The sequence below is a fragment of the Dama dama genome, chromosome 25 (genome assembly GCF_033118175.1).
Source record: "Dama dama isolate Ldn47 chromosome 25, ASM3311817v1, whole genome shotgun sequence".
NCBI classification, from domain to species: domain Eukaryota; kingdom Metazoa; phylum Chordata; class Mammalia; order Artiodactyla; family Cervidae; genus Dama; species Dama dama.
The window spans coordinates 10,750,376-10,777,812 of NC_083705.1; the positions used below are offsets into that span (position 1 = coordinate 10,750,376).

Genomic DNA, 27,437 nt, shown 5'->3' on the forward strand with positions numbered 1-27,437 from the left:
GGCTTCTGTTTAGAGGCTGGGTCAGGAAGCTTGTTTACTGCACTCCAGGGCCAAGCATCGCTATAGCAACAAATGGCTTAGCAACAGTTTTGAACAGACTGTTTCTTTGAAAGAGTTTACATAATAGGAATTACTGGGTTCCTTTCTGGAAAGGATAACAGAGGGAACTTTCCCTCCCCTTATCTTAAATATGAGGACATTTGAAGGAAAATTCTTTTCCTAAAGCTACAGAATAGGAGGAGGGAAAGACCAGTAGACTTTGTGCAAACATACAAGCAGTACGTCTTACATGGAGAAACTGCTGGTGATCTGATCTCTTGTTTTTCTTTCGGGGCACTTTTCTGAGTCTTCCAGGATAGTTTTGGTTTTGTAACCAGGAAAAATTTACATTAAAAATGATATATTGACTAGGTTAAGACATAAGCCTGGAAACGTTAGAAAACTCAGGATTAAAGTGAGAGACTTTGCTAGTGGCCCAAAAGAAGGTTGACCTGGCCTTGGGGAAGGAATGGCCCCTAGAACACCCCTGACACCTGGTGCGGGGCTCACTGGTTTTGACTCTGGGCAAGCATCCCTGGGGTTAGTGTGTGACAGGTTAACGCTTTGCGGTGGAGAGAATTTGAATCCTGCTGTCCTTGGAATGGAGTAAGGGAGCCCAGCTCTCCCTTCATCACCACTTGACTCTGCAGCATGTATGGGGCAAGTCTCCTAAGATTAAAACCGTTATTTCACTGCGAAAAGTGGCCATCAAGGAGTAGGGAAAAAAGTCAGTCGTCGATAAGACAGTTAGCCCAGGAAAGCTTGACTAGAGGGATGTGACGCTTGACAGCCCCACACTGTGCCGATATTTACTTTCATATTGTGAATTTGGTAATTTGTGAAGATATTAAGATGTTTTTCTCTAAAGCGGTTTTTCTGGTGATCAATGTAATTGTGGGGTGGGAGCGGGGTATTGAGGGGGCAGGGAATTTCAGAAGTGAAAAGTCTAAGGCAGTAAAATGTTCAGCATGCATCTATTGAGCCCTTTGTGTATACTAGGCATTTGTTTTAAGGAACTCATAGTTATGCAGTAAATATTTAAGCAACAGGAAGCGGCTTCTTTGGTGGCTCAGTGGTAAAGAATCTGTTTGCCAATGCGGGGAACGAGAGTTCTATCCCTGAGTCAGGAAGATCCCCCAGAGGAGGAAATGACAACACACTCCAGTATTCTTGCCTGGGAGATCCCATGGACGGACAGAGGAGCCTGGCAGGCTATAGTCCATAGGGTTGCAAGAGAGTCATACAGTTAGCAACTAAACAACAATAATAAATATGCAATACTATGCTGCGATTCATGGGGTCACAAAGAGTCAGACACCACTGAGCGACTGAACTGAATGCTCATAAATAGTATAACATGATGGTGAAGGGTAGCAGAATATGCCACCCCAAAGTATACCTTTTTGGTATAAGGATTATTTTGAACTGATTGTTTTGAGAAACTGCAGACTCAAAAGAAGCTCTTAAACAGAGTAGTAAAGCCCTTATGTAAGGACATTAACATTTATATAAAAGACATCTCTATTTGTAGACATCTCCTTCTCTATACCAGGAAGAGGAAAAAAAATGAGTCGCTCAGTTGGATCAGACTCTTTGTGACCCCTTGGACTGTAACCCACCAGACTCCTTGGTCCATGGAGTTTTTAGGCAAGAGTACTAGCGTGGGTTGCCATTTCCTTCTCCAGGGGATCTTCCCGACCCAGGGACCGAACCCGAGTCTCCTGCATTGCACGTAGACGCTTTACCATCTGAGCCACCAGGGAATCCCAAGGATGACTCTAAATCAGAAAAAACTCTGGTCAATAAGGAAGGCACTGACTTAAATCTTCACAGCGAATCTCACTCTTATTTACTGTGTCTTTCCTGGGAACCTTCCTTAACCAGTCAGTCTCCCCCTCCTTCTTTTGTCTTTAGGGTAAGCTGGTATTAAAGTGGAGGCTTGGGCCATCCCAGGGAGCTACTCAGCTCCTCTGGGTATCTCCCGTGTGTGCACAAGTTATGTGTATGCTGTGTACTTAGTCGGTCAGTTGTGTCCAATTCTTTCTGACCTCATGGACTATGGCCCACCAGGCTCCTCTGTCCATGGAATTCACCAGGCAAGAACCCTGGAGTGAGTTGCCATTCCCTTCTCCAGGGAATCTTCCCAACCTGGGGATTGAACATGGGTCTCCTGCACTGCAGGCAGATTCTTTATGATCTGAACCATTGTATATTAATGCATATATGTGAAGTCTAGAAAAACGGTACTGATGAACCTGTTTGCAGGGCAGGAATAGAGACAGAGATGTAGAGAGCAGACAGGTGGACACAGGGGAGATGACGTGGGTGGCTGGGACTGATACACGTGCACTGTCATGTCTAAAGGAGACAGCTAGTGGGAACCTGCTCTGAAGCACAAACAGCTCAGCGCCACACTCCGTGGTACTCTAGAGAGGTGGGGTGGTGGGGGCTTTGTGGGAGAGAGGCCCAGAAGGGCAGTGTTAAAGAAAAAAAAAAGGACAGCAGACTTAAAATGGAGTTACTTATGCTAAGCCCCAAGTTCCCAAACTGAGACTTAAAAAAATCATAGTTTTGACTCTCACAGAAGAGGAATCTTAAACTAGTCAATCAGGAATCACCTGATTGGCACTAGTGGGGTGATCTGCCTGATATGCCCCTGCCAGCACCTAAAGGAAAGTAACCACACGGTAATCAATCTATACTTCTTTACCTAGTATAGCACCCTTGCTCCTGCTCCCTTCTCCCTATAAAAGTCTTTCATCTTGTACAGCTCCTCAGAGCTCCTTTCTACCAGCTGGCTCAGATGCTGCCTGGCTCATGAACTGTTGAATAAAGCCAGTAGAGTTTTAAAATTTATTCAGTTGAATTTTGTTTTCTAACGGTGTTACTATACTTCTGTTTGTTTTTCTCTTGTAATAAAATCTGTCTTTATATTGTTGTGCTTAGTCACTCAGTCGTGTCCGACTCTTTGCGACCCCATGGACTATAGCCCACCAGGCTCCCCTGTCCATGGCAATTCTCCAGACAAGAGCTGGAGTGGGTTGCCATGCCCTTCTCCAGGGGATCTTCCCAATCCAGGGATTGAACCCAGGTTCCGCATTGCAGATGGATTCTTTACTGTCTGAGCCACCCGGGAAGCCCATCTTTATATTACAGGGAGTTTTAGCCAAGAACTTAGAAGAATAGAGGGAAAATTCTTTTCCCTTTCCTACAATGACTGAGAACCACTCACAGGTTTGGGTTCATCTTAATCCAGTTCTGTAAACAACCAGCTGTGAGCCCTTGAGCCCTTGGCTCAGCTAACAGAAATAAGTCATGTGGTCAGGATTTGAATCCATGCACATATGATCCCAACTTCCCTGGTGGTTCAGACTGTAAAGAGTCTGCCTTCCAATGTGGGGAACATGGGTTCACTCTGGGTCTGGAAGATCTCTTGGAGAAGAAAATGACAACCCATTCCAGAATTCTTGCCTGGGAAATCCCATGGACGGAGGAGCCTGGTAGGTTACAGTCCATGGGGTCACAAAAGAGTCAGACATGACTGAGTGACTTGCACTTTCATGTATGATCCCAGACTTCTGGATTCCTTGAATCTAAAGGAAGGACTTGCTGCTCTCTGGCGTGCGCTCAGGCTCCTCAGCTCCATGTGGTATGTAGCTGTCTTGCTCCATCTGGTATCTACCTGTCTTGCTCCAACTGCAATTCTGGCTGGGTATTGTTCCTCCCACAGCCTCCTGTGTCCCAGAATCCAGACCTTGGGACACTTTGTTTTCTTAGGTCCTCCTTCTTGTATCCATGTTTAATTTTGTGGGAGCCATGTATTAAGCAAGAACCAGATATGATTTATTAATTCCTAACCTACGATCATGCCCAGAGGCTTGTAGGCACATGCTGTAAATCACAAAGAATAATAATAACAATAAAAAAGAGTTCTCTGTTGAAAGCTGCCTTAGGGACATCTGTCAGCTTGTCAGGGACCCCCAGAGAGCCAACTTCCTCTCTCCTTATTCCAGAATAAACTGCAGGAAGAGAAGTCTGTAAGTGACAGGAACTTTGAGGCCAGATGGAGAGAAATTCCCAGCTTCATCCAACTTCTTGGCTAGCCATGTCACTTTGACAATTTTTTTCTACAAAATAAGGAATTTATATACTAATGTGTCAAGCCCTTGGCATAGATGATCAAATGCAATATTCAAACAACCCAATTAGGTAAATACTCAAATTATCCTCACTTTCCCCAGGAGGACATGAGGATAACTCTAAAAGGATTAAAAGGATAACTCTAGAATATGCAGCCTATAAACTGATGAGCGAAGATAGAAGTCCAAAGGCACATGGTTTTGAAGTCTGCTTTTTTAACCATACTAGGAGCTTCTAAATCCTTCTTGAAAATCCATTTTGAGCATTCTGCTGTCTGGAGGTCTCAGCCTGCTGCAGCTTGGAGTGGAACTTAGCTCCCTAGCCAGAGACGGAGGCCAGGTCGCAGAGGTGCGAGCAGGAAATCCTAACCACTGGGCCAGAGGCTGGTCACAAGGGCGCGGGCCTTTTGGCTTTGCCAAAAAGAATTCCCGCAAAAATGAAAAGCAGTGAAACAGGGTGTTTATTGGGAGGAAAAGGAGTGTAGTGCGTGTGGGTAGACACACAAGCTAGCTCAGCGAGAGGGCTCCTGAGTCGCCCCCTTGTGGTAATTGAAATCACTTACGGGGGCATTTCTTCTGGGTTTCCTTTGACCAGTCATTTTGATTTGCCTGGTTCACAGCCCATGTTTGGTGTATCTCAGGATCCTCCCATGTGTGCACACACATCTCTTGGCCAAGATGGAGCCAATCACAAAAGCCTGTGCGTAGCCTGGCACTAATTAGCATCACTCTCCTTTGACATCCAAGGAGTCTTTCTGCATGTGTGTGGTCAGGGAGGTCTCCTGACTGTGAGAATGAGGAATATGTGGTCTGGGGAGGGTCCAGCCTCCTCTCCTAATTCTCCTGTTGTTCTTATCTTAGGGTTCTGGTCCACAGGGAATGAATCTCCAATCGCTTTACCCTGGGAGCGGGGCATCTACCTCTACCTCAAATCCAACAAAAGTCCCAAACCTGGGGTCCCGGTGTAAGAGAGAATTAGGTCAGTGAGAATACACTGCCCTGGCTCCCTTCCATAGGAGACTGATGAAAGTTTCTTATTCACTCAACAAAGTCTCCCTGGCTCCCACTCTGAGCCAGGCGCTGGACTAATCACTGACAGTCCAGGACAAGGCTGAAGCTTCGACAATCTAGCAGCAAAGAAAGACAAGGAAACAAATACAGCAAGCATTTTAGGGTGTTCTCAAGAAGTTGAAGGTACATTGAGAGTACCTAGGGGTGATGAATTTGGGGTAAATAACCCCAAGGGATCTCAGAGACACTGCAGTGGACTAGTGGGCATATGACCCTGCCCACTTCCCAGCTGAGTAATCTCAAGCCCAACACTAAACCTCTCTGAGCTGAAATTTTCCTCATATGTTAATTGGGGATAATGCTATTTTGCAAGGTTCTAACAATTAAATGAGATAATGCAGACCCTGTCCCTGTTCTTCCCACCATATCTCACTCATCACCAAGTCCATGCGGATTCTACCCCTTAAATGCTCTTTGATTTCATTACCATCTCTCTGCAACCATTTAGAAAAAAGAAAATTTTTTTTATTTTTTTTTTTATTTTTTGGCCATTCTTCATATAGCATGGGCTTCCCAGGTGGCTCAGTGGTAAAGAACCTGCCTGCCAATGCAGGAGACATAAGAGACGTGGGTTCGATCCCTGAGTTGGGAAGATCCCCTGGAGGAGGGCATGGAAACCCACTCTAGTATTCTTGCTTGAAGAATCCAATGGCCAGAGGAGCCTGATGGGCTACAGCCATAGGGTCGCAAAGATTTGGGCATGACTAAAGCGACTTAGCACGCACACAGCACACACGCAGCATGTAAGATCTTAGTTCCCCAACAAGGGGTCGAACCCGTGCCCCCTGGAGTGGAAGTGCAGAATCTTAACCACTGGACCACCAAGGAAGTTCCTCTGCCACCATTTTAAACAAAGCATTGCCAACTGTCACGTGGACTATCCCACTAAACTCTTAACTGGGCTTCCTGAGCCTATTCGTGTCCTCTTTCAATCTGCCCCCCATCGTGAAGCCAGGGTCATCTTTCCAAACCACAAATATGATCCTGTCAGCCACCATCATTCCCATCCTCACCTGGGAGCCCTTAGCAGCTTCCCACAGGTGTCAGGAGAGATGCCATCCCTCCACACAACCTCCATGATCTGGTCTCTGCCCCCTTCTCCCATCTCCTCTTGCCCTAGGTATCCCCTTGCTCCCGGCACTCCAGCCTTGCTGGACATTCCTTCAAACCCTCTCGTGTACTAGGATTGTCTTCTGATCCTGAACATGCAGTTGCCTCTGCCTGGAATGTCCTTCTCTCCTTCTGATCTTAGCCCAAGTGTCCCTACCCCAGGGACATTCTCTCTGAAAGCTGCCTCAACCACATCACACACCCTATATGACAGTGCCTAATTAAACTGTGCCATTTGTGAATTATGGTCTGTTTCTTCCTCCAGACTGTGAGCTGTCCATGTCTACATGCAGACCAGCGAGAGACCTGTCAGTTTGGGCTCACCCCTATACGACTGACACAGAAGAGATACATAGGAAAAATTTGTTGCATGAATAAACACATGATACTCAGTAAGTTTACCAAAAAATGTGTTTCTTTTTCTTTGCTTAAGACATGCAATTCAAAAAAAGTGGCTCTTGCTTTGTGGTTTGTTTAATGAAATAAAGGCTCTGTCAAGAGTCCTCAACAGTACTGTTACTGCTAAGTCACTTCAGTTGTCCAACCCCATCTGTGCGACCCCATAGATGGCAGCCCACCAGGCTCCCCCGTCCCTGGGATTCTCCAGGCAAGAACACTAGATTGGGTTGCTGTTTCCCTCTCCAATGCATAAAAGTGAAAAATCAAAGTGAAGTCACTCAGTTGTGTCCGACTCTTAGCGACCCCATGGACTGCAGCCTACCAGGCGCCTCCATCCATGGGATTTTCCAGGCAAGAGTACTGGAGTGGGGTGCCATAGCCTTCTCCTAGAATTTCCCCCTGTACAAGGAATGGCCAGGAGAGGGCCCCACAGGAGCAATTACTGAAGGCAGGCCAGTGAAAATGGAGCTAGTGGGAGGCAGTAGCTGATCCTGTCCCAAATCTGTTTATCAGGCTGCACAAGGCAATGGGACTCTGGCCAACCATGCCCCAAATCCTTTTCATCTAGACTCAAGAAATATAGAAAGACCCAGAGCAAGAGATCGGAGGCCAGTGTAAATCATTTTAACACAGATTCACTCCTTTCTGCTTGATTTGTCAGTTTCACGGTGAAGAATTTGTAATCAAGAGCTCGCCCTGTTGGGTAGAATCATGCATGAGTGTTAGGGGAGATCTGCTTTCTTTGGGGGCCACTTTTCACTTGCCAGTCAGTAGTTTTACTTCCATTTTAATTTTCAGAGCATCTGCCCCCCAGCAACAGCCTGCAGTTTGGAATTCATGGCTCTGTTGTGTGTTTATGCACTGTGCTTGCTTGTAATTGACAAATTTAAATTCTGGTCATATTTCATTTATTACAGAGACCCAGGGAAAAATCCTCGGTGAAAACCTAATTACAGCGAAAATGCCACAAGGTAATTGCTGTGAAAGAGCTCCTGCAGCAACAGGGCTGAATATTTCATCCACCCATAAAATGATTACGCTGACAAGGTTCTGAAAAATAATAAAATCTGTTTAATAAAAAAGAAGCAAAAAATCAGTGTTTTTACACACAAAGTATTAAAACATCCTTCATTTTGGACAGATCCGAAGTCATTTGATTTTTATTCAAATGACGATCCACAGCCAAGAGAGTTCTTTCATAAGAAACAAGTTTCGTAATTCTCCCCATACCACACGAGGCTGCTGTGAAGCTTTCGGGCCTGCTGCCTTCTAGAACAACCATGAGTGTGCTTGTCATTGCTCTCTTGGAACTTTGGTCTATGCACCAGAATGAGTCAGAAAGCACACAAAACTGAGAACATTCAGTGTTTAGATTCTGTGGTTCATCCACTGTCTCCTTGGCCGCCACAGGAGCTGTGCCTCATTCAGAGGGCTTTAGAAGCCACAAAGATGTGACTTCTGCTGCCAGAGTTGTGCTGAGGGCCCAGGACACTGGCAGGCAAAATGCACACCCTGTTTTCTCTGAGTCTAAGGACACCACTGTAGCAGGCCAACTCCTCCATTCAGTCACTGGACAAAGATTGTTTGTGCCCTTATTATGTTCCAGGAATTATGCCAGGCGTAAGCTATAATGATAAGAGATGAGTAGACAAGAGTAAACAAGATGATAGCTTCTTGCCCTTATAAAAGAGATACAGCAATAGCGAAAGAGGTCTACCCCAATGAAACTAAAAAGTAAACAGAAACATGCACTTAAAAAACTAAAATTAAAAAAATAAAATTACAAATGAAATCGAGTATTACATAGAAACAAATAAGGGCCTGGGAGAGATGATGGGGTGATATTAGAGGCCAGTGATGGCTTCTCTGAACCCTGAAGTATGAAGAGAAACCACTGTGGGAGGGTCAGAAGGAAACAACTGCAAAACAGCTGTGGGTATGTTCTAGGAATGAAAGAAGAGTCAGGCAAAGGGTGACTGGAACTCACATGGACTTATAGACCAGGGCAGGAACTCTGTGGTTCTTCTGAAGTGGACTATAGGAAACCACTGGAGGGCTTTGAGCAGGAGATGACATGATCTCATCGACATTTAAAAAGCACATCCAGCTGCAGTGTGTAGAGCAAGCAGATCCTGAGGGCAAGAGCAGCAGTAGGAAGCCAGTGGGGGTGTTACAGCAAGCAGCTCAGGCAGCGGTGGCGGTCTCCAAGACCAGGGGAATGGCGGCGGAGCGAGTGGGAGGGAGCTTTTCCTAGCACAAAATAGTTCACATAAAAATGTGAATCCAGTGGTTAAAACTCTACACTTCCACTGCAGGGTGCAAGGGTTCAAGCCATGGTCAAGGAACTAAGATCCCACATGCCGCTAGGTGCACCCCCCAAGAAAGGAAATATTAAAGAAAAGAAAACCATGTAAAATCTCAGACTTTGGTATTGGAGTTCGCAAGTGAAACTGGAAGCAGATAACCAGAAAGGCTAGGAAAGAGAAGAAACAAAGACCTAAATGAGGAAGAACCTGAAGTTGGACTATCCATCTCCTTTTTCCTACCTCTGAGAATCAAGCAACACTGTGAGTCTGTTTGCTCTGTGAGGGGGGACTTCTGTCCCAAACACTTAACTGGAAGCTAAGTGGACATGATATATGGCTGAGAATTATATACACACAGGTATGTGTGTGTGTGTATATATATATATAGAGAGAGAGAGAGAGAGAGAGATAGATAGATAGTTGTTGCTGATAGTTGCTCAGTCACGTCCGACTCTTTGCAACCCCATGGACAGTAGCCCACCAGGCTCCTTTGTCCATGGGGTTTCCCAGGCAAGAATACTGGAGTGGGTTGCCACTTCCTTCTCCAGAATATATATATATATTATGACTGAATTCTGTCATCAGTACCAAAATAAGTTTCAACTATGACCACACATTTCATATAGGTAAAAGTTATACCTATTTGATATAGGTAAAAGATGTTCAATGCAGCCTTAAGTCATATTCCTTGAAATATGGTCCACAGCTCACCCAGATTAAAATGGAAGAGGAGGGATCTAAAATGTAGATATAGGGAGCCCTACCTTAGATTTATAGATTCCCAGGTGGCAAGGTGGTAAAGAGTAAATAAGTAAGCTAGAATAAATAAGTAAATGCAAAGAAAATAAATCACCCATAAATCTCACAATTCAGGGATAACCATTAACATTTAGGTGTTTATTTTCCACACTTGTTCTTAAGCACATACGATACTGTTGTTCAGTCACTCAGTCGTGTCTGACTCTTTGCGAGCCCATGGACTGCAGCACACCAGAGTTCCCTGTCCTTCACCATCTCCGAGAGTTTGCTCAAACTCATGTTCATTGAGTCAGTGACGCCATCCAACCATCTCATCCTCTGTCACCCCTTCTCCTCCTGCCCTCAATCTTTCCCAGCATCAGGGTCTTTCCAATGAGTTGGCTCTTGGCATCAGGTGGCCAAAGTATTGGATCTTCAGCTTCAGCCCTTCCAATGAATAACCAGGGTTGATTTCCTTTAGAATTGACTGATTTGATCTCCTTGCAGTCCAAGGGACTCTCAAGAGTCTTCTCCAACACCACAGTTCAAAAGCATCAATTCTTCTGCACTCAGCCTTCTTTATAGTTCAACTCTCATATCCATACATGACTACTGGAAAAACCATAGCTTTGACTAGACAGACCTTTGTAGGCAAAGTAATATCTCTGCTTTTTATATGCTGTCTAGGTTTGTCTCTGCTTTTCTTCCAAGGAGAAAATCTTTTTTTTTTTTTTTTCAACTTTTGGAACACTTTAATCAACAGAATGGAAGTATACAAATGAATTTCAAAATGAAATCAATGCACCTAAGAGGGAGATCTAACATGAAAGTACCTACAGCTCACAATGAGAAACCGGTCTGAAGGAAGAAGACCAGAGTCCAAAGCAGAGAGTGAGGAGGGATGTGTAAGAGAGAGGAAGGGCTCTGGGACCGGAATATCAAGACGTGCTCAGCTGACGTCTTCAACTTCCAGACGCCCCAAGGCCTTAGTTGGTGGTTTGGGACCAACATGGTATTTGGTCACAAAGAGCAGCAGTAGAGATCGGCTGTATCTGGAATGGGGAGGGAGGTGAGAGATCTGGGGAGGCTGCAGACAGTCTATGATAAAGCAGATGGAAGTATGAGGGCGCGGACGCTAAAAAGGCTCTGTGTCCCCTTATGACAGGCGCCAACCAAACTGCAGCAATGTACTATGAAAAATAACTCAAGATACTACTTTAGTGGAAGCTATGAAGTAGCTACAGGAAACTTCTGCGGAAAAGGTCCAGTTTATATGGAGAAAAATACGCATTCGAGCACTGGATGATCTATAGCACCACATTCAGAGTTGGTGGAGGAAAGGAGCTCTTTCTGGGTGACTTGCAGAAGGCCATCTTTTCTTCACGGAGAGGACTGGAGCATTCAGTTCTTTACAAAGTTCTGTCAGCCTTCATCTTGTCCTGTTTTGCCTTGTATTTGGAAGCGTCCCTGGGCTCACGGCTGGGGTTGCGCCAATCGTCAGCTTCAGCTGGGCGCTTGTAATGGCGCCATGTGGACTCGTTAAAAGCCCGAAGTCTTGCAAGTGCTTCACTCGAAAGGGCCTTGAAATAAACAACAGCATCAGTAACCACGCCTTCCATAGATCAATGAGCAAGTGTCTTTCAATTTCATGGCTGCTGTCACCATCCACAATGACTTTGGAGCCCAAGAAAATAAAATCTGTCACTGTTTCCACTGTGGTCCCATCTATTTGCCATGAAGTGATGGGACTGGATGCCATGAGCTTCGTTTTTTGAGTGTTCAGTTTTAAGCAAGCTTTTTAACTCTCCTCTTTCACTTTCATCAAGAGGCTCTTTAATTTCTCTTCACTTTCTGCCGTAAGGGTGGTGTCACCTGCATATCTGAAGTTATTGATATTTCGCATATACATTTTTTCATTTAAAATGTGAGTATGCACTTAGATTCTATTGTCATTGACTTCATGAACATAATGTATTTTTTTTTCATAAAGGCACTCATCTGTCATTTCATGGCTGGCTGATGAGGGTGAAGTGTGGGAGATGGGGGCAATGCCTAGAGGGAGAAACATCTGATCAGGATCTATGTTTTTAATAAACAACAGAAGTATTGTTGGGAGATGGAGAGCTGACATGATAGAATTAGAAACATCTTATTTAAGGAGAGAGAAGGTTTCCTCTGATTGGTGGATCTCTGAAAATAAATACAACATGTGTCATGAATATGCCTTTGCTGGATGACGGCATTTCCTAAAAAGCCGAGTGCAAAGAGTTCTGAGGCAAACAGGCATAGCAAGCAACTGTCAAAAATAGCACCGTGTTGAATATTGACAGCTTTTGTCCATCTGCTTTCTCAAAAACCCAGCCTCTTTCTTGCATTGTAAGAATGTTGAAGTGAAGAAGAAGCCAAGTTCTAGCAGGGTAAGTGTATGCATTTTTTAATTTTAGACATCAAGTTGGAAAGTCTCAGTATTTTCTTGGCTTCCATACCTACTGAATCTACAGTCCTTCAGACTGTTTGCTTTGCTTTTCAAGGTTGAAGTGTTTTGGGCATAAGGTTGCCAGATTTAGCTAAGAAAAGTGCATAATTCCCAGTTAAATTAGATTCTTAGATAAATTTTTAATATAATTATCTGCCAAACAATATTCAGGACATACTTATAATAATAAAATTATCTGAAATTGTTTAACTGAAATTCAAATGTAACTGGATGTCCCATATTTTATTGGCAACTCTATTTGGATAACTGCCTATTTCAGAGGAAAATGTTGGCACAGAAGTTTAATTTCTTTTCCCCCGGCTTGAGATATAGTCGCATATAACATTATGTGAGTTTAAAGTCTACGGTGTGATATCTGATGCGTGTGTGTGTTGTGACATGTTACCACAGCCAGGCGAGTGAGCTCACTCTTCAGTCCCCCCAGTTACCATTTTGTAGCTGTGATGGGGGAGCATGAAAGCTCCACTCTCTTTCAAGCAGACAACACAGTATTGCTTAACTAGAGTTATCATGCTGTACATTGGATCCATGGAACTTTTATAACTTAAAACTTCTACCTCTTGACCAAATCTTCCCATTTTCCCCACCACTCAGCCCCTAGTAATCACCATTCTACATTCCATTAGATTCAACGTATAAGTGATGGCATATAGTATTCATCTTTCTCTGTCTAAAAGATGAATTATGCTCATTTCACTGAGTATAATATCCTCAAGGTCCACTTCTGCTGTCACAGACAGCAGGATTTTTACATAAAATAATTTCTTAATTAGAAATAAAAATATTTTAGTTAATGCAGTGAGCTATGTGTATTTTGCTAATAACTTCTTTCTGGTATACAGAAAGTGATTCAGCTACATATATAAATTCAGCTATATATATACAAATATATATATTTCTTTGTTGGAATATAATTGCTTTACAATGTTGTGTTAGTTTCTGCTATACCAATGTGAATCAGCTATATGTACACATGTGCTAAGTCACTTCAGTTGTGTCTGATTCTGCAACCCCATGGACTATATAGCCTGCCAGACTCCTCTCTCCATGGGATTCTTCAGGCAAGAATACGGGAGTGTGTTGCCATGCCCTTCTCCAATATGTACACATATATCCCAATAACTTCTTTCTAAAGTTGGAGGTGTTTCTTTCAGAGAAAAGAAAATGACTGTGTCCAATGTAACCTCAGCTGCTTACAGAAGACAGAAGGCAGGAACCCCCACCTCCACTTTAGACCACCAGAGGCAGAAGTTCTGCACTGTCTTCCTTCCTTAATTTTATGGGCCTTGAGGAAAGCATTGGCTCTTCTAATGCACGAGAATGTCCTTGATCTTCTGGACACTGGTCATACTCCTTGGGTAATGATCTGAGCATGTGCTCATTGCCTGCCACATCTGCTTACACAGGAGTTGTGTAAAGCAATATTCAGAAAGGAGCTGATGCTTGAGCAGGAAGTCAGCCCTCAGAACAGAGACCAGCACTTGTAATTTATAATGAGCAGGGGGAGGATGGGAGTGGGAGCTCTGAGAACAGGGGGAAGACATGAGATAATTTACTCAATTTGTTTTCCTAGAAATGGAAACTTTATGTCAAGAATTTGTAATAAAACTAACTGAGGCACTCATACCAGGCCCCATAAAATGCTTAATCACCTTGTTGTTCTATAACAGCTCTTCTCTTGATGGGGGAATTTGCCAGCTTTTTAATCTCCCTTATTTGATTAACAATAGCATCAACAACAGCAACCTGTGTTGGATTTCAGTAAATGTTGGATCTACAAACTTATTAAGGAAGATAGATTTATTTTAGGGCCTCATCTATAATGGTCTCAAGCCTTAAGTAGCAGATCATGCTTTTAAAGTTTTATGTTCTTAGGGGGTAAAAAGAAAAAGAGAGAGAGAGAGAATCTATAGCTACTTGAGGAGGAAAAGCATGTCAGTAAGTAATCATCATTGTTCCAAGACATTTTTATGGAGGAAAATATATTATTGCAGTCTACCTTTTTCTGAGTCTGGATCTCTTTTTTCCTCTTTTAACATTAATTTAAAAGAAACACAAAGCTAAATCTTTTTTAAATAAAAGGTTTAATGATGGTCTTTTCCCAAGTTTGAACCTACTCATAAGAAATGATCAGCCCTATGGTGGGTAGAAGGTCTTTAAATTTAATCAAAAGTCCTGTGAACAGAGTCTGAGTGCAGGTGTCTGAGCTGAAGCAGGTCCTGCAAACACTTGCTGCACCCCATGAATGAGTGGATTCAGTGTCTTTGGGACAGTGGGGCCCGGGAGACACCAAATGCTGCTCAGCTCCAGCCCCCATCGTTGCTTGATTTTCATAACTGTCAGCCTTAATGCTATCTCAGCCCGCCGAGGCTTTTCACCCTACTTCTCTTAAACACCTTCTTTTCTCCTGCTGTTGTCTTTGTGGAGTTTCCAAACACACAACTGAATTCACGCAGGTCTGATGTGAAGTTTTCATTAGCCTGCATCAATTAAGGAGAGGCAAAAAGACACATCCGGGAAGATATTTGTTAACGTATTTTTATCCTGAAATTATTATGATCTTCCTTCCTTTTCTTCTTTCCTTTTTGATGTTGAATTCTCTCTGCTTGTATAGATCAGTGTAAGTTATTTTTGTTTTATTAATGTCCCTCATTCAGAGGTCACTCCATATTTATACATTTCTGTGTGTATTAGTGTGTGTGTGTGTGTGTTCACATTTAATGATCTGTGAAGCCCATGACATTATGGATCCACGATGTATTTGTTTACATCATGTATCAAGAGATGGTATCCTGGTCCGGGAAACAACTTGGTTCAGCAAAAAGCACAGAAGGTTCTGGAATCTCACAGACAGGATCTGTGTTTGAGATTAAATCTTATTCTTGTGGCCCCTGAGTATGCACTAAGCTCAAGCTTCACTTTCTGTACAGCTGGGGTGCTAACATCTACCTGAAAGAGCTCCAGAAGATGAAAGCTTCTAACAATTGCTAAGTTGCCTCAGTCATGCCTGACTCTTTGAGACCCCATGGACTGTAGTCTGCCAGGCTCCTCTGTCCATGGAATTCTCCAGGCAAGAATACTGGGGCGTGTTTCCATGCCCTCCTCCAGGGGATCTTCCTCACCCAGGGATCAAACCTGAGTCTCTTATGTCTCCTGCTTTGGCAGATGGGTTCTTTACCACTAGCGCCACCTGGGGAGCCTCTAAAAGAGTGTTTATTTTCTGAGCTTCTGTGCCTCTTTGTCCCCCTTTTCACCACTTGGAGAAATAGATCTAAAAATGCTCAGCACACATATCAGAAATAAGAAAATGCAAGACTCTGACACTAGCTAGTGTCCACAGTTAAAATGGTGAGTTAGGGAAGCACTGTCAGAGAGTTTGAAATTGCAGAACTGGGTAGGGTTAATTCTGGAAAAGGCCTTCCAGGATTAAGTTTTGAAGATACCCATAGCAAGTTGAGGAGAAGGCAAAGGCACCCCACTCCAGTACTCTTGCCTGGAAAATCCCATGGACGGAGGAGCCTGATGGGCTACAGTCCATGGGGTCGCAAAGAGTCTGACACGACTGAGCTATTTCACTTTCACTTTTCACTTTCATGCATTGGAGAAGGAAATGGCAACCCACTCCAGCGTTCTTGCCTGGAGAATCCCAGGGACGGGGGAGCCTGGTGGGCTGCCGTCTATGGGGCTACACAGAGTCAGACATGACTGAAGCGACTTAGCGGCCGCAGCAGCAGAGCAGGTTGAGTATGAAGTCTTTTTTTTTTTTTTTAATATAGTTGAAGTGTAATTGATTTACAACATTATATTAGTTTCAGATGTACAACATAGGATTCAGTATTGTTACAGATTGTACTCCACTTAAAATTATTATAAAGTAATGGCTATGTTTCTCTGTGCTGTGTTCTTGTCTCTTATTTGTTTTTAATCCCATACCCTTATTTTGCCCCACCCTTCTTCCTCTTTTCCCACTGGTAACCACTAGTTTGTTCTCTGTATCTGTGAGTCTGTTTCTATCTTGTTACATACATTTGTTTGCTTTCTTATTTTAGATTCCACAGAATGGAGAAGTCTTCAGGGATGGATGGTATGTTGGACAGCAGCTAATATTATGTTCAGCAATGTGTGGGACATATACTACTAAGGATCTGACAGCTGTTTTATACGGGACAGAGGGATTAAACAATGTGTAATCACACTGTTAGAGTTATTCCCCATCCAACTCTTTCAGTTCTTCTGACTACATCAAGAAGAAAGTCTCAGTTTGTACTAGACTAACTTTAACATTTCTCTAATATTAACACATTTTAACAAAGAGATCAGGCTTCAGGATTAGGGTCTTCAAGAAATAAAATATCTAGATGATTGTTTTATTTACATGGTCTTCATTTTTCCTATTTCCTCTGCTTAAGTTTTACTCCATACTAAATTATCATGCTAAACTCCATGATATTAAAAAAATTAAGTAGATTTAAATGTCAATGAAAGTAAATTTAAAATATTAGTAATATTAAAATATAAGTAATAAAACAGATGTTACACAGCTAGGGCAAGCAATCGTAACAGCAGCCCAATAAGGAGTGATATTTAGAAAACACTGATTGGGCCCATCTCTCTCACAAGGAAACAGATGAGGAAACTGAGATTCAGAGATAAGAAGTTACTGTTTTCCAAGATCGCATAGCTACCTGTCCTTAGGACTGAAGCTCAGAAGCTCAGTCCTTCTACGCCCTTCCTCATCTAACTCTGCACCAGACAACAAATTCTAGTGTTAAAAGGAAGGTGGTGAAAAACTAAAGTGTTCTTTGCGCAGTCCTATCCTATTCTTTGTGACCCCCAAGGACTGTAGCCCACCAGGTTCCTCTGTCAATGGAATTCTCCAGGCAAGAATACTGGAATAGGTAGCCATTGTCTTCTGCAGGGGATCTGCCTAACCCAGGAATAAAATCCAGGTCTCCTGCATTGCAGGCAGATGGTTTACCATCTGAGTCACCAGGTCGGATATAAAATAAAAACAGACTATGTGTTGCAAGTTGTTGGGAACCCACTGGTTCAAGGGGCTGGTAAGTGCAAATAAGGAAGATTTAGAGACGGTGGACTTGTGTAAAATCTGAATCTGAAGTTCATTGGTCTAAGGCAATTCCTGGGGGCACCAAGAAAAATCTCTGAGTCAATTCAAAGGCAATGGTGACAGAAATTCCTCTTGGAATCCAGCAGAGATGGCTTGAATCCCAACTTCTCTACTTGGCAAGAGACCAGTGTATACCTCTCAGTTCATCTGTACAGATTTATAGGTGTGATAATAGCTAACATTTATGGAGCACATCATCTGCCAAGCCCAATGTGATGCATTATCTCACTTAACTCTCAAAATAAGATGGACAGTAGTTATTATTATCTTCATATGATAGCTGAGGACATCTATGGCTAAAGCAGTGCTGGAGTAGAATTTAAACCCAAGAAGTTTCAGTCCAGAGTCTGACCTTAACCACACTCCTATTCTGGGAAAATTAAAGGCAAACAAGAGCTGTAAAGCACCTAGCCCAGCCCCTGGCACACAGTCGGCAAAATGCCTTCTCCCTGTCCTCCTCTGCCCATGCAGTAGTGCTAGTCACTTCCTGCCAACACAGCCAGAACTTTCTCTGCAGGGGCCTAGCCTGGGACTACAACTCCCAGGATGCACCAGGAGCGGACACTGACCAATCAGGAAGCCCAGTCTCACTTCCTCGGCCCAGCTCACGCTCTCCCCGCTTAACAGCGAGAAATTGGTGCGTCCCCACAGGTTCAGGGTTGTGGGCTGGCCTGGGTTACTGGGTTTTAAATAATTCTAATCCGTCTTTGGTCTGTGTGGTGTAGGTAAAGACCTGTCCAGGCTGCCTCAAGTTGCATCTTCAGCCTGGCCCCAGTGCAGTTCGCAAGGTCTCTCAGCCCGTGGCTCCCAAGAGCCTGCTTTCCTCACAGGCATGGTCGTGTGTTGAGTCAAGAAGGGATGGTTGGCTGGGGGGGTCCGGGCGCGTCAGGTGGCCACACTGAGTCTGTTTCGCTTTGTTCCGATCTCGCTTGGGAGCCTGAGGGCTGCGGCATCTTCAGGCTGCCGCAGGTGCCATCTTCAGACCCTAGACTGTGGCCCCAGACCTGAGGCTCCTCCCGGGAGTCAGACTGAGAAGGAGGGGGTGGCTTTTAGAAGAAGGGAATAATGATCCCCCTTTACGGGGACGGCCTGGCCTCCTGGCCTTTGGTCCCTGGATAGTGCCTTAGTTGCCTTCATGCCTTCAGTCTATGGTATGGAGGGCTCCAGTGCTATTGGGCCCCGATCCTGGCCTCCACTTCCCACCTCCTCGAGAAACGCCGCTTGGCCGGCCTCTCCAGTCTCAAGAGTGATGGCCTGACAGAGCTTCCTGGGGAAGGGTTGACCAGCTCTGGCCTCGATCTAGTCCAAAGGGGTCTCCTTACCACGCTGCCCTTTGCCCCACCTACCTGTGGGCACCTGAGGGTCCTCGATAACTGGAACCCAGAGTGGGGAGGGTCAACTTTCTTGGGCATTTCTCCTTCCATTTAGTTTCTACTTACTCAGGGTTTTTACTTTTATTTTTGCGTTCATTTCTTTAAGGTTCTTGATCTGTGCCATCCCCACCCCACCTCCTTTGCTTTTTATCATCTTTACTTTCTCCTCAGACCTGTATATCTGACTTTGCTATACCCAAGTAAGATAGCTGTCATTCGACTTTGAGTGCCTAGGGGCTTGTAGGTGGATGCAAAGTGTATTTTATTCATTGTCTGGAGAGCAAACAATTTATTCCTTCTACAGTGGCTCTGAAGTGAGTGAAATAGGATAAATTCCCTTGACTCAGGAAAAGGCAGGCGCAAAGAATTGATTCCAAGGTTAGTTTGTTCTCATTTTTTTGGACAAGCAGCATAAGGCATAACTTCCCATATTCTGTATTTCTGAAGTTGTATGCACTAATTGTGATTTATTCAAGCTATTTTGAGATATTTGAATGACTAAGGTTAGCTTCTAGTGAATGACCTAGAAACATCTCTGTATGTTTATATCTGACACAGTTGACTAAACATATGTTTTGTACATATAACGGAGTAATCGGTTGATTAATGTATATCAGCTGAATTAAAATATGCATTGCCCTAACTCCCAAAGCTAAAGTACAAGTGTCCATGTTGCCATCTTCTTAGTCAAGAAATTATAATTGTGTCTTATTTTATGCTTTAATATGTACTTAAATAAATCATATTTGGATCCTGTCATTCAAGCATAAGTTGGAAAATGGTGCTTATATAAATAAAATCAGAGAAGATAATATGAGATTGCTAAATTGTAAGGAAGTTTATGGGCTCCCCCAGTGTTTTAGCAGTAAAGAATCCTCCTGCAATGCAGGAGACCCCGGTTGGATCTCTGGAGGGCATGGCAACCCACTCCAGTATCCTTACCTGGAAAATCTGATGGACAGAGGAGCCTGGTGGGATACAATACATAGAGTCGCAAAGATTGGAAAGGACTGAAGCAACGGAGCACCCAGGCACAGGGTAATTTTGTAAGTGCTGAGGATTTCTGAAATGGAGACATCTGCATTTCCATTGTAAGGGCTCCATTGTATGGATATGGTTTGATTAAAGAAGCAGCCAGAGGTGTTTTCAGTTGGAAAAATAGTACCAAGTTGATGACTTCCTGTGTGAGAATTCTAACCATTTAAAGAAACTATAATTTCACTAAAATTTTAGTTCTTAAATAACAGATTTTCTTCTTCCAGAAATGCTGAAAATTTGAGTATTTTTAAAGTATACATACACACTTCTGATTTATACATTGTTTCTCTTTTTCAAACCAGATGATTAAGAATAATGTTACCGACCATAAACTAAATGCGGAAGCCATAATTAAAAACATTAACACAATTTCTTTGGAGCTAAAAAAAATGAATGGTAAGTAGGAATCACTGAATTAAAATGTTTGCAGGTCATTGTTATAAAGAGTAGTCAATGTGTGCTTCTGGTGGGATGTAACTGAATTTTGCCTATTCATTCAGTTCAGTTCAGCCGCTCAGCTGTGTCCGACTCCGCAACCCCATGAATTGCAGCATGTCAGGCCTCCCTGTCCATTACCAACTCCTGGTGTCCACCCAAACCCATGTCCATCGAGTCGGTGATGCCATCCAACCATCTCATCCTCTGATGTCCCCTTTTCCTCCTGCCCTCAGTCTTTCCCAGCATCAGGGTCTTTTCCGATGAGTCAGCTCTTCGTATCAGGTGGCCAAAGTATTGGAGTTTCAGCTTCAACATCAGTCCTTCCAGTGAACACCCAGGACTGATCTCCTTTAGGATGGACTGGTTGGATCTCCTTGCAGTCCAGGGGACTCTCAAGAGTCTTCTGCAGCACCACAGTTCAAAAGCATCAATTCTTCGGCACTCAGCTTTCTTTATAGTCCAACTCTCACATCCATACGTGACCACTGGAAAGACCACTGACTAGATGGACCTTCGTTGGCAAAGTAACATCTCTGCTTTTTAATATGCTGTCTAGGTTGGTCATAACTTTCCTTCCAAGGAGTAAGTGTCTTTTAATTTCTCTGCTGCAGTCACTGTCTGCAGTGATTATGGAGCGCAGAAAAATAAAGTCAGCCACTGTTTCCACTGTTTCACATCTATTTGCCATGAAGTGATGGGACCGGATGCCATGATCTTAGTTTTATGAATGTTGAGCTTTAAGCCAACTTTTTCACTCTCCTCTTTCACTTTCATCAAGAGGCTCTTTAGTTCTTCTTCACTTTCTACCATAAGAGTGGTGTCATCTGTATATTTGAGGTTATTGATACTTCTCCCGGCAATCTTGATTCCAGCTTGTGCTTCCTCCAGCCCAGCATTTCTCATGATGTACTCTGCATATAAGTTAAAAGCAGGGTGACAATATACAGCCTTGACGTACTCCTTTTCCTATTTGGAACCAGTCTGTTGTTTCATGTCCAGTTCTAACTGTTGCTTCCTGACCTGCATACAGGTTTCTCAGGAGGCAGATCAGGTGGTCTGGTATGCCCATTTCTTTCAGAATTTTCCAGTTTATTGTGATCCACACAGTCAAAGGCTTTGGTGTAGTCAATAAAGCAGAAATATATGTTTTTCTGGAACTCTCTTGCTTTTTCGATGATCCAGCAGATGTTGGCAATTTGATCTCTGGTTCCTCTGCCTTTTCTAAAACCAGCTTGAACATCTGGAAGTTCACGGTTCACGTATTGCTGAAGCCTGTTCATTAGGATTTCTCTATTTCTTAAGCAATGTTTACAATGTAATATGAGCTAGATCTCTGAAAATGCATTATATTTGAGCATTGACCTGAAAGATAGCAGACTTGAATTTTCATCCCCGACATTTTATAGAAAGCTTCAGTTCAGTCACTCAGTCATGTCCGACTCTTTGCGACTCCATGGACTGCAGCATGCCAGCCTTCCCTGTCCATCACCAACTCCTGGAGCTTGCTCAAACTCATGTCCATGGAGTCGGTGATGCCATCCAGCCATCTCATCCTCAGTGGTCCCATTCTCCTTATAGAAACCTTATGATGTCTAACTAACCCCTCTAAATTTACTCCCCATCCTTCCCTTCAACAAACTATTACAGATGATGTCACAGTCTGCAAAATTCAGTATCTTTATCCATTAATCATTACTAAGTCTCTAAAGTTCCTTCTAAGTCAAAACTTATAAGTTTGCTTGATTGTGTGAATTGATGATTCTAGTGGATTAGACCTTATAGATCATGATATTTAGTCACTCACCTTACAGACATATTCTGTAATTTTATTCCAGGCATGTAGAATTTTTGTGATTGAATATTTCATCTATTCTTGACCAAACATTTCCTGTGTTGGAAAAAACTCTGTGTTGAAAAACTGTCTCTGTTACCAGTCTATTCTATATTAGACAGTTTTTCTTCATGGACTAGCTGAAATCTTTTCCCTATCCTTTCACCCACTGATCATTTTTCTAACCATGAAAATCACTGACTATGTAGTTACTGTTCTTATGACAACTCTTGATATGTGAAGACAGCCTCTGTGTCAGTTATGAGACCTTTCTACAAGTAAGAAAATACCAACTTAACATTGATTATGCAATAAAGAAATAATAATAAGATTCAAGGTTGGGCAACCCTAAAGTGAATTCAGGGTTTTAAAGGTTTCATCAGGTATTAGGTTTTCATGTTTTCTGCTCTGTTATGTTCACTCTGTTTGTCACTTCTTGTGGTCATTACCTGCAAACATAATCATATACAGACACATACTCTGCCTGTGTTTTTTAAATAATCCTTTCTCCAGATCCCTCCAGCACATTTTCCCTTTCCTTTCATTGGCCGGATTTGCACCACATGTATATCCTACGGCAGTTACCACCAAGGAGACTAGGGCTGCCACAACCAGTTTAGACCAGTCAGGATGTACTACTGAAACTGGGGAGAGGATCATCTCAAGTGCAATCAAGTTGTGCCCCAGGAAGAAGGGGGAAGTGGCTGTTAGTTAGTCCAGGCATGTAGAATTTTTGTGATTGAATATTTCATCTATTCTTGACCAAACATTTCCTGTGTTGGAAAACTGTCTCTGTTACCAGTCTATTCTATATTAGACAGTTTTTCATCATGGACTAGCTGAAATCTTTTCCCTATCCTTTTACCCACTGGTCATTTTTCTAACCATGAAAATCCAAGTAGGGAGTGCCTGTTAGGTTTTTCCATGTATTCTCCTAAGCATTTCCCACATTTATGGCAGAAAGCAAAGAAAACTAAAGACGCTCTTGATGAAAGTAAAAGAGGAGAGTGAAAAAGTTGGCTTAAAACTCAACATTCAGAAAATTAAGATTATGGCATCTAGCCCCATCACTTCATGGAAAATAGATGGGGAAACAATGGAAACCGTTACAGACTTTACTTTGGGGGCTCCAGAATGCAGATGGTGACTACAGCCATGAAATTAAAAGACGCTTGCTCCTTGGAAGAAAAGTTATGACCAATCTAGATAGCATATTAAAAAGCAGAGACATTACTTTGCCAACAAAGGTCCATCTAGTCAAAGCTATGGTTTTTCCAGTAGTCATGTATGGATGTGAGAGTTAGACTGTAAAGAAAGCTGAATGCTGAAGAATTGACACTTTTGAACTGTGGTGTTGGAGAAGACTCTTGAGAGTCCCTTGGACAACAAGGAGATCCAACCAGTCTATCCTAAAGGATGGACTGAATATTCATTGGAAGGACTGAGGCTGAAGCTGAAACTCCAACACTTTGGCCACCTGATGCAAAGAACTGACTCATTTGAAAAGACCCTGATGCTGGGAAAGATTGAAGGTGGGAGGAGAAGGAGATGACAGAGGATGAGATGGTTGGATGGCATCACCAACTCAATGGACATGTGTTTGAGTAAACTCTGGGAGTTGGTGATGGACAGGGAAGCCTGACGTGCTGCAGTCCATGGGGCCGCAAAGAGTCGGACATGACTGAGCAACTGAACTGACTGAAGCATTTCCCAAGCATTTCATGGACTTTGATCCGGGAACACTGCTGTCTCAGGTGATGTTAATAGATGTTATAAATGGAATCAGTGAACTGATGATCAAATAATTCTGGAAAGGGCTTTATGCTAGGTAATTCTGTCACAAATTCACAGTACATATTAACAGAGGCTGTGAGGAGTCTGATGTAAAGGAATAGGGTTACCTTTGCTTAATTCATCATCTCTCAAAAGCAATCTCAACAGCAAGGATTACCCTCTGAAATATAAATCTGCTGAAAATGCTCATTGGCTCATCATTGTCCTCAGGACTAAGTCCAGACCTCCTAGAATGGACTATAAGACCTTGAGATCAGACCCTGCCTGCCTCTCCTTTCTGCTACTTTATTCTTCATTCCCTGCACATTCCAGGCTCCAACCACATTGAACTACCTGCATATCTACACATTTGCTCTTTTTTGTGGCTGTGCCTTAATTATTACACGCATATTCTCCTGAAGTGCCCACTCCACCTCCACAGGTTGCCTCCCCACCTCCTCCTCACCAGGTTAACTGCTAATTATTAGTCACAGTTACTAACATTTAAAAATGTTTTTTAAGCCAGTATGTCATTTCTTCTACTTTGTCGTATCACCTATCATACTATATTGTAATTGTATGTTTGCTTACTTATCCCATCTCTTAAGGTTATTCCTAGCTCTTAACCCAGTGCCTGTATATAATAGGCTTTTGGCCAACATTTATTAAATGAATAATTGATTCTGGAAGCTTGCAGTCATTTAAAACAATTAGAGAAGCTTTAGATTCTTCTCAAACTAGATTGACTGTTCTAGTTTGGCAATTATTCTTTCATAAAGTACAATAGAATAAATATGATCAATGTTTTCCTGAAAAGTTGTGGGATAGGCAGGCAGTGAAGATACAAAGGACTAATAGAGCCAGACTAGGAAGGTAGACTTCTGGTAAACATGGAAGATAAATACTCCGTTACACCCACTTTCTCCCAGAAGTATTAATGTCAATAGCTAACACTTATAGCATTTACCATAATTCAGATACTCTTCCAAGAGCTCTACATAAATGGACTGAATTGCTATAACAACCTTATGAGGTTGGAAATATTACCATTGACATTTACAGATATAGAAACAGATATAAAGGGATTAACTAACTTTCCTAGAGTTACACAACTGGTAGATCTGGGACTTAAAGTCTCACAAGTTGAAGGAAATAGTAGTACTAAAAACAAGGGTCTTAAGACAAAGTTTGCATACTGACTTAAAAAACCCATAGCTTTCTTTCCCCACTTGGCTACAAAACATTTGGCAGTCAGATTTATACACTCAGGCAGATTTTCATTTCAGGAATCTGATAAGCCTAAGAGAAAAGACCCAAGTTTTTAGGGTTATCAGGTTTTTTGTTTATCCTCAACAAAACACCCAGCCAGATCACCACACAATAATTGCCATGGGAAAGAAATTCTAGTTGTCTTTTTAGTACGGTAGTCTTAAATATGAGCAGACAACTATGGAAGAAAAAGATGATTGAGGAAACCATCTAATATGAAAAGCAGAGATGGAACCACTAAGTAGATTCAATCAGTGAGGAGAAAAAGATTACAAATGAAAATTAAAAACTCTAAGAAACTGTCATTAATATCCACAGAGAAGTAATAGAAGATGCTACATTTATGAAAAAGAAATAGGATGCTATAAAAATATTTGGAGAACAAAATTAAGTGTGACAAGAGAAATAAACTTTAGAGAAGGGTTGAAAGATTAAATGAAGAAAATTCCCTTGAGTGCAGAGCAAAAAAAAACAGATGGACAAGGAAGTCTAACATCCTATAAGTAGAGTGTTAGAAAGAAAGAACACAGACAATGAATGAGGAGGAATTCATTAAATAAATAATCTGAGAAAATTTTCCAGAGCTGAAGGATATATTTTTTTTACAATGAAAGAGCCCAGCACAGTAGATGAAAATAGTCTTATACTAAAATGCAATACTACAAAATTTCAGAACACTGGAAGAACAAAATGATTCTTAAATCTTTTAAAGAGAAACAATGACTAAGAATTAGAATTGTATGAAATTTGCCCACAGAGACGCTGGCAGCTAAGAGGAAGTGCAGCGCTGCCTTTGGAAATCTGAAGAGACGTGATGTCCAGCCTAGATTGTTACAGCCAGTCAATCTATTAAGCATTGGTGTAGAGAGAGACTCTAAGACATATACATTTCCCTACCTTAGAAAGTTACCTTGGTTGTATTCCACCAAAGGAATAGACCAAAAAAGAGAAAGAGAGCGCAAGAGACATGAGATTCTGGAAGAAAGATAGTCCACACAAGGGAGGGGTGAAAGGAGTCCATTGGATAGTGGTGAAGCGAATTCCCAAGATGTGAACTGTACAGCTTTCTAGAGAGCTGTCAGTCCAAACTAGAGCTGATGAGAAGGCTCTAGGAGAGGAGAGACTCCCAACAATAGAACAGTAAAAGCTCTCGACTATACAGGGAGGCGATTTACCCAACTGTGGAAATTTGGAATATATCCATGGTAATTAAGCAATGAGAAAAGGAACCAGTTATTAACTGTGGTTGGGTGGAAGCTTGCAGGAAGGGAAATGTCCTACAAGACTCAACTGTAAAGAATATATAATCAAAAAAATTAAACATTAAATACTGAGCTAAGAAAAATTATACTCAAGTATATTGGGGGAATGGGGATAAATGAAAAGAGCTATATTTTAATCTTCTGTGATCAGAACCAAATACCCAAAATTGAGAAAAAAATATGAGTATCATTTAGAGATATGGAGGTTAAATACCACCCCTCCCAAAATAAACAAAAATGCAACACACACACACACACACAAAAACCCACAAAAACAAAATGAGCTCCCAAAATGTCAAAAGTGGTTACCTCTGGGAGATAGGAGCTGCTATTTTTTGTAACATACTTTATTTGGTTCTTTATACTGTATGTATATATAGCAGATAAAACTAGTAATTTTAAAAAATACATAAACTTGCATAAATAAAATTGCAGTGTAGTAAAACAGCTGACAATTTGAGCTAAAGAACCCTTTAGTAAGCTTCTATATCATGTTTATTTTGCAGTGTATAAATTTGACTCTAAGTCAAAATTTGGCACATCTAAATTGTGGTTTAAGCAATAATCACTTAAAAAACTAAATTAATAATTAGAAAATAGCAACTTAAAGTAATAATAGTTGCCTGTGACATATGTGCTACAATATAGTGTCTTACATTATTTTCTGTTTTTTACACAGAACTCTCCCAGTTACTGCTTTGTGACCTTACCCTACATTTCAGTCATCCCGTGAAGACAGATGACTTAAAAGGAACAGAAAGAAACAGCCCCCACTTTGAAGAGTCTAAAATGCCAGATGTATCCCTTGCTTCTGATAGTTTTTTAATCTGATTTTTTATTTATTTGTTGCAAATTTATGACTTTTTATTGTTGAATTAACCCATTTATAGGTGAATTGAGTTTACTAATATATTCAATTAAAAAAATAAAAAATGTGTTGAATTGTAAATAATCATTTCATGCTTTGGTAGGCTTCTCTTGTTTTAATGTTCCAAGAAATGGCTAATTTATTTCACCAATGGCAAG

At 42.1% G+C, this 27,437-nt stretch overlaps 1 protein-coding gene across 8 annotated transcripts; it reads left to right on the forward strand.

Moving 5' to 3' along the window:
• Positions 1 to 12,046: 12,046 nt before the first annotated feature.
• Positions 12,047 to 27,332, forward strand: C25H5orf58 (chromosome 25 C5orf58 homolog). Of its 8 annotated transcripts, XM_061129430.1 has the most exons (7): positions 12,047 to 12,219; positions 16,349 to 16,383; positions 17,945 to 18,064; positions 18,153 to 18,257; positions 19,105 to 19,178; positions 20,141 to 20,234; positions 27,091 to 27,332. In XM_061129430.1, the coding sequence occupies exons 6-7, from the start codon at positions 20,141 to 20,143 to the stop codon at positions 27,240 to 27,242; spliced, it is 246 nt and encodes an 81-aa protein (XP_060985413.1). In that variant the 5' UTR covers positions 12,047 to 12,219; positions 16,349 to 16,383; positions 17,945 to 18,064; positions 18,153 to 18,257; positions 19,105 to 19,178; the 3' UTR covers positions 27,243 to 27,332. The 8 variants fall into 8 exon arrangements, with proteins under 8 accessions (XP_060985413.1, XP_060985414.1, XP_060985411.1 ...); XM_061129431.1 differs by lacking the exons at positions 18,153 to 18,257; positions 19,105 to 19,178; XM_061129432.1 differs by lacking the exons at positions 12,047 to 12,219; positions 17,945 to 18,064; positions 18,153 to 18,257 and adding an exon at positions 15,906 to 16,038.
• The last annotated feature ends 105 nt before the right edge of the window (positions 27,333 to 27,437 follow it).

Coding starts and splice junctions, on each gene's coding strand:
- C25H5orf58 (XM_061129428.1), top strand. Junction 20,235..27,090: donor GGAGCTAAAAAAAATGAATG/GTAAGTAGGAAT, acceptor TTTTTTACACAG/AACTCTCCCAGTTACTGCTT.